Genomic DNA, 6,886 nt, shown 5'->3' on the forward strand with positions numbered 1-6,886 from the left:
GCTCACTTTAAGAAAGTTGAATTGTGACATTTAAAAAAAGAAAAAAATCTGTTAAAATTTGCGACAACAGATTAGTCATTTACTAAATAAATCTGAAGAAGAGATTGAGAAAGTATAAAGCTGTCATAGCAATTGCGGTTGTTCTCCTCCAAATCCCACCTTTACCTCTGGGTGGTGGAAGGGCTGGCAGAGTCCATGTTTTTGTCAAACTGCTCAGAATGGTTTAAAATGTCTTTTATGTCATTTAAAGGGACACTATAGGCACCCAGACCAATTGATCTCATTGACGTGGTATGGGTGCAAGAGCAGGGGTGCCAAAAAGATCCCCAGATGCTTTTAAACTATAGCTTCCATGATGCTTTGGCATTCTAATGCAATTTAACCCCTTAGTGACCAGACTGTTTGTCAATTTCCTTACCGTTAAGGACCAGGGCTCTTTTTTACATTTCTGCGGTGTTTGTGTTTTTCCTCTTACTCATTTACTGTACCCACACATATTGTATACCGTTTTTCTCGCCATTAAATTATCTTTCTAAAGATACCATTATTTTCATCATATCATATAATATTATTTACTATAAATAAATTGTAAAATATGCTGAAGAAACCCCAACAATACACTTTTTCTAACGTTGAGCCCCAAAATCTGTTACGCATCTACAACCGCCAAACAACACCTATGCTAAATAGTTTTTAAATTTGGTCCTGAGTTTAGAAATACCCAATGTTAACATGTTCTCAGGTCCTCCTGAGTAAAACTCTACCCCCCATGTACAGGTTTTAGGGTGTCTTGGAAAGTTACAGGGTTAAATATATTGCTAGCAAATTAAATTCTCTGGACTTTTGGCCTGGGTTGTCAGGCAGGTCCTTCAAACTGCAATCAATAAAATTACTTAATTATGTAAAAATATTACATACATATGCATGTAGAATTTAAATATATATTTATATATTTAAAGTGTACGTGTATATTTATGAAATTAATTATGTATATGGATATATAATCTGTATATCCCAGAAATTGTGTGTGATGGGATTCAGGTTTTATTGAAAAATAATATTTAAATTGTACGGTTTGTAATAGTACGTTTCCCTTTCAGTTAAGCCGTCAGAGCCGGAATGCCAGATAGACGGAGAGCTGTTGGCAGGAAAATCTATAACCTTACTCTGCAACACATCAGCTGGCACTGCGCCCATCTCCTACCGCTGGCAACGGATGAAATACAGAGAGGACGTAACGGTGGCCATGCCAAAAACCGCCCGCATTGGTGAGATCAATACGTTTATGCAATAAATCATTTTACCTATATGGTATTGTCTAAACAAGGCTCAGAATTTCCAATAATAATTATTTAACAAAATCTACTGAAGAAAATAACTTTGTTTCCATTGTGTAATGTGCAACACCTGCAAAAATACTACAGTGAAAAACAGAATTGTAAAATAATTGATATTGTTTATAAAGTGTCAGTTATTTGTGTTTAATATTGGATAACTATAACCACCGTGCGTGCTCTCACCGTATTTAATTGCACAGTTTATTATTGCACAGTACACTTGGGTGAATTAAAACATTTCTAGTTACTTCGATAGACCTGCAGAGCCGAGGGACCTGTCTATTCTTTGCTTTTATTGCCCCAGAAAGCCCATATTTTATTGTAGACAGTGAGATGACATTAAAATTCTCTAATTTTATAGTCTTTCAAGAAGAGTTAAATTGTATCTGTGATCCGATTGGCTGAAAACATCAAGTAGCCAATCAGAATAAAGCGTTGACCTCATGTGGTTGTTTTTTGTTTTTTATCATCTATCTCTCTGGAATCGTTAATGCTTACTTTGTCTGTCTGTGTATGTGCTAGTTTAGATAAGATGGCCTTAATACGGTATATTATTGTCTATTAGATAATCCGCAGCGACTCATGTTGCAGAATCTCACCATAGCTGACAATGGATCGTATCTCTGCGTGGTGAGCAACGACGCGGGCAGGAGGAGTTGTAGCTTGCATCTAATAATAAAATGTGAGTCAAATGGTGAAAAGCGTCCGTATTACCCACAGCTAGACGGCAGATCACCAATACACTAAGTTACATTAAACTGTCATTGAAGTTTTGGCGACTTTCTGGCCATTTAGATATACTTACAGTATATAACAGGAATATTTGTATATTATACACATTGAAAGGGGTATTCACTAACGGGAGAATTATCCAGAATTCCAAATAAATGCAAAGTAAAATGCTAATGTAAGGGCAATGCAACCGAATTGGAAACATACTTCGAGTCAGCTATTCCTCCAAATAACTGGTTTAATGGATTTAAATGATTATCAATTCTATATATCAGGGTTTCAAGACAATACTTCTTATTCTATATTTGATATTTGCATTGTGTATGTGCGTGGCAGTGTGTGTGTGCTTTGCAGTGTGTTTGTGCATGGCATTGTGGTTGTGCTTGGAAGTGTGTTTATGCGTGGCAGTATGTATGTGCGTGGTTGTATGTGTGTGCATGGCAGTGTTTATGTGCGTGGCAGTATGTGTGTGCATGGCAGTGTGTATGAGTGTGGCAGTGTTTATGTGCGTGGCAGTATGTGTGTGCATGGCAGTGTGTATGAGTGTGGGAGTGTTTATGTGCGTGGCAGTATGTGTGTGTGCGTGGCAGTGTTTATGTGCGTGGCAGTGTTTATGTGCGTGGCAGTGTTTATGTGCGTGGCAGTGTGTGTGTGCGTGGCAGTATTTGTGTGCATGGCAGTATGTGTGTCTAGGATTGTGTGCATGTGTCTGTCTGGGTGTGTGTGTCTGTGAGTGTGTCTTGAATGCATACTTGTGTGAGTCTGTGAGCGTGTATCCTGTGCACACAGTGAGGTTTTATTTGCCTGCAGGAGGGTGCAGGCTGTAAGGGACCCCAAGAGTTCTGATGACAGTTTTGTTAAAATTAAAGAGTAGATAAAAACCTTGTCCAAAGCTCCCCCAAATATTTCAAGTTATGTTAATGTTAATACGAAGAATATATAGAATGTGCAGTAAGTATGTGATCACTGTTTTGTTATTTTGTGTCTCTGTGTGTAGCGGATACAATCAATGTGGGATTCCTGGCCGGGGTCACATGTGGGGCTGTGGCAAGCGTCATCCTCGTATGTATTGCACTTTGGCTCCTGTTTCGAAAGAAAGAGCTGAAGAAACGCGAAGAGGATGAATTCCTTAATGAAATTAGGTAAATTAACTAATATTTTCAATAAACAAATTTTAAAAACAACCAAAACACATAAATGGATGAATGGCAGCAATACCTGGCTACACATACTGTATTTTAAAGACACAATGCATTTAATAATTATTTTGCTGGGCATGCCACCACCCTGATTGCCAAGATAACAAATGACACTCGTTTTCAGACTACAAATGCGGTCGCTGGAATCCCAACGAACTTTTCATCTTTCCAGCCTTGTGCATAAGAGCATTTCTGGGAAGCTCCCACCCTACCTGAGTAGAATGCTCTCCCCGGCTGTTCCCACCTCCTATACCCTCCGATCCCGTACTAGCACGATATTTAGCATACCGCAATGCAAAAATAAAGTGGCTCGACAGAGCACCGCAATTATGGAATAACCTCAGGGATACAGTCGCATCTTCATTCAATCTAAAATCTTTTAAGAGATCTATGGCAATATACCTCAATACGGAATGCACCGGTCATGGCTGAATATATTTATTACCTATTATGTGTTAAATGTATATATATGAGAATATATATATTGCATTCTTTTTTTGTAAGATTATATCGTACCCTATTGTAACAATGCAGTGTTTGTGAGCCCAGGACATACTTGAAAATGAAAAAATCTCAATGTTTCCTTCCTGGTAAAATATTTTATTATCAATAAATTACTCATATCCTCTTCCCACCATCTCTCCCATTCCCCGTGTTAATGGCCGCTTACCTGGGTGTCTAGTGGAGGCCATCAGATTTTCTTATCTCAGCACTGTCATCTGTTGCAGGTGTGAATACATAAGCTAAGAGACTCTGCTTCTACCCTTATCTCGAAAGAACTACAGTAACAGCAGGATTCAATGGAGCAGAGGACAATCTTGTCCATTAGAGGTTCTGAATTAACATCCCTTAAATCCCTCCTTAGTAACACCCATGGCATAAACTTACAAATGTTACAGACAAACTATTCTGAATTCAGCCTTGTCATCTGCTGCAGTGTCCTTGCTCTCCTGGTGTCCCCCGTGGAGCCCTGTAAATCGTGTTTTTGTGCCATGTAGATATGTGAGGTAAACGGGTCGCTTTGTGTTGGAACTAATCAATTACTTTCAATGGGGATTTATTTGGCTATTCCGTTTTATTCTGGAGAATATTGCCAGAGAGAGTGTCTTATTCTTTCAGAATTCAAATAAAGGAATTAAAAAATACATATAAATAAAAACTACTTTTAAAAAGACACCCTTACAGCTGCATTGCAATGTTTTCATTATTGTCATTGTTGCTTCCTTTCTCTAATGGATTGTGTTTCATATAGGGAGGATGCAGAGGCCCCCAAAGCTCGCCTTGTGAAACCGGGATCGTCGTCCTCTGGTTCCAGAAGTTCCCGCTCAGGATCTTCATCCACGCGGTCTACAACCAACAGTGCCTCTCGCAGTCAGCGGACACTCTCCACCCAGGAAACAGCTCCCGGAGAGCCAAGGCACCACTGTCTGGACCAGATCTAAAGGGAGACAGGATGACAAGGGTGAAAGGGAAAAAGAATGTACATGATTTCCAAGCGCCATTTAAAAAACTAATTTCGGTTCTGCCGGATCTGGACACGTCTTATTTAGGATGCCATGGTCACATTTTATGCCATTTCTGACCACATTTGGTTACTTTCCTTCACTATGTCACCAGTAGAGACATTGCACCTTGTTTAAAAAAAAAAAGAAAGAAAAAAAAAAAATCACGATTTTTAAAGACTTTAGACGTGAAGAAGATCCAGAAAGGCTTTTACACTGAATGAAGACGGCAGATAGAATATGAACGATGGAAAGGGAGTGTAAGCTCCTATGCTTGTTTTGTGTGAATAATTTATATACCGCAAGTCAGCATAGAGGAGATTATTCATTATGTGGAATTATTTAGCAATGTGAATTTTTTGTAAAACAAAAACTCTCCAGCAATTTTACAATGAAGGTACACGTTGACGTATCCTTTGTGGGAAGGGTATTTTCTTATAATTAATATTTTGATTATTTTTGACACCTGGTACGGAAGAACATAATCTTCTGGAATAAATGTGAGTGAAGAAGCTCTTTTAGTTTCAAGGATGGCTTCTTTCAAAATCGTCTTAGTGAAAAGACGTCCGAGCTCGTTCACTATTATTCCTTCGAGGTATGAATTAAGACAACCCATAGAGCAGGGTTGCCCAGCTCCCTCCTCTGAATGGCCCCAAGAAGTCTAATTAAACCATGGTTTAATTTGCGTTACATGATGGAAAATGTTCTAAGACGACGGTTCAGAAAATATATTTTTGAAAATAAACAAACAAACTTGCAGACATGAACATGTGCAATGTGCCACTTGTATTACAGAAGATTCCATAGAATATTTTTACCGTGGGCTCCAAAAAAATAACAAAGACCTAGCTCTGAGAGAAGATTTGGAGACCTTAAAATTAGCCAAAAGGAATTGATTTAAGTCTCCTTTAAAACAGGCCTCTTAGGGTTCCTGGAAGTTATAATTGAAGAGGCTTTCTCTATACATGGGACTTGTATATCTGTTGCAGCCCTGATCCCCTAGACCCTTGTAACAGGAGTTACCATCCCTACATGTCCCGTCTGTATAGCATGATCACCTAAGCCAGGCGTAGACAACCTTCACACTCCAGATGTGAAGGGCTACATCTCCCATGATGTTTTGCCAGCATTATGGCTGTAAATGTCCTGTATAGCCTGATTCCCTCGGATCTTTTGAAATGTTGTTTCCCTCTCTTATATCCAGAAATGGTCCATGAAGAAGGAATGAGCTAGTATCAGGGGACAGGGTATCTGACCGTTTTTACAAGGGTTTGACAGTGGGTCGTAATGCTGAAAGAAGGGATTCGATTATCAAAAATACTTAGGCCCAAAAGGTCACTAGTTGGAGACGGATTGACTAAAAATGGTATCGAACATCTGTGCTGAGTATTTTATTTAGAGCTCTATGGAGGTGTCTCTTCCCTGTGTACTAAAACAAATTCTACCTTAGAATGTCATATGAGTTTTGCAAATGTCTGCCAGCTCAGTGTGATTTGATTAAAAAAAAAAAAAAACTTGAACTTGGGTACCCATTGCCAAACCTGTATCAGAACGAGGAATAGAATACCAATAAAAAAGGTTAAATTATTATAGCGAAAGGTGGTAATATTCGAAAGATCCCAGTTCTGTTTCATGTCGACGCAAATAATCTCTGTAATCTGCAACTTCTATATTTTTTTATAAAAGGTAACAGTTTTTATATCAGATATAATTTATGTGCAATTTGAATATTCCTCTTTTTTTGTTGTCTAATATAAAGTAGTCTGCGCTACCTTTTATTTTTAACTGACGGTTCCATATTTTCAGTAACTTATAAAATACAATAAAAGGCGACTTTGTCAATCCCTGAAATGGGACAAGCTCACCCCTGGATTATCTTATTGTCACCCAGCGATCATCGTGCACACCTCACCCCAGTACAGTTTGAAAGTCTTGTCACTTATACTAACTGCTAATTATTTACCAGGGTTAACTTTATCTCTTGTAATGGAAGCCAGTCCAGATCTGTTTGGACGTCCGCTGCTGAGTTTTCTGATCATTTCTGCTGTTGCAATGCAACCACAAACTTGGGGATCGGCCGGCATGAACTCAGCGGTGCTTTGCTGATTTGGGGAAA

The 6,886-nt window shown here is 38.7% G+C and overlaps 1 protein-coding gene across 1 annotated transcript in view; it reads left to right on the forward strand.

The window, feature by feature from the left end:
• The window catches only part of CLMP (CXADR like membrane protein), a 66,929-nt gene extending 60,746 nt beyond the window's left edge, over positions 1-6,183 (forward strand). The window contains exons 4-7 of the mRNA XM_063436508.1: positions 1,101-1,268; positions 1,903-2,019; positions 3,067-3,211; positions 4,521-6,183. Of these exons, the coding sequence (XP_063292578.1) occupies positions 1,101-1,268; positions 1,903-2,019; positions 3,067-3,211; positions 4,521-4,710 (620 nt within the window). The 3' untranslated portion in view covers positions 4,711-6,183. The remainder of the gene's footprint in view (positions 1-1,100; positions 1,269-1,902; positions 2,020-3,066; positions 3,212-4,520) is intronic.
• Positions 6,184-6,886: the final 703 nt, after the last annotated feature.

The sequence above is a fragment of the Pelobates fuscus genome, chromosome 11 (assembly GCF_036172605.1).
Source record: "Pelobates fuscus isolate aPelFus1 chromosome 11, aPelFus1.pri, whole genome shotgun sequence".
NCBI lineage: Eukaryota > Metazoa > Chordata > Amphibia > Anura > Pelobatidae > Pelobates > Pelobates fuscus.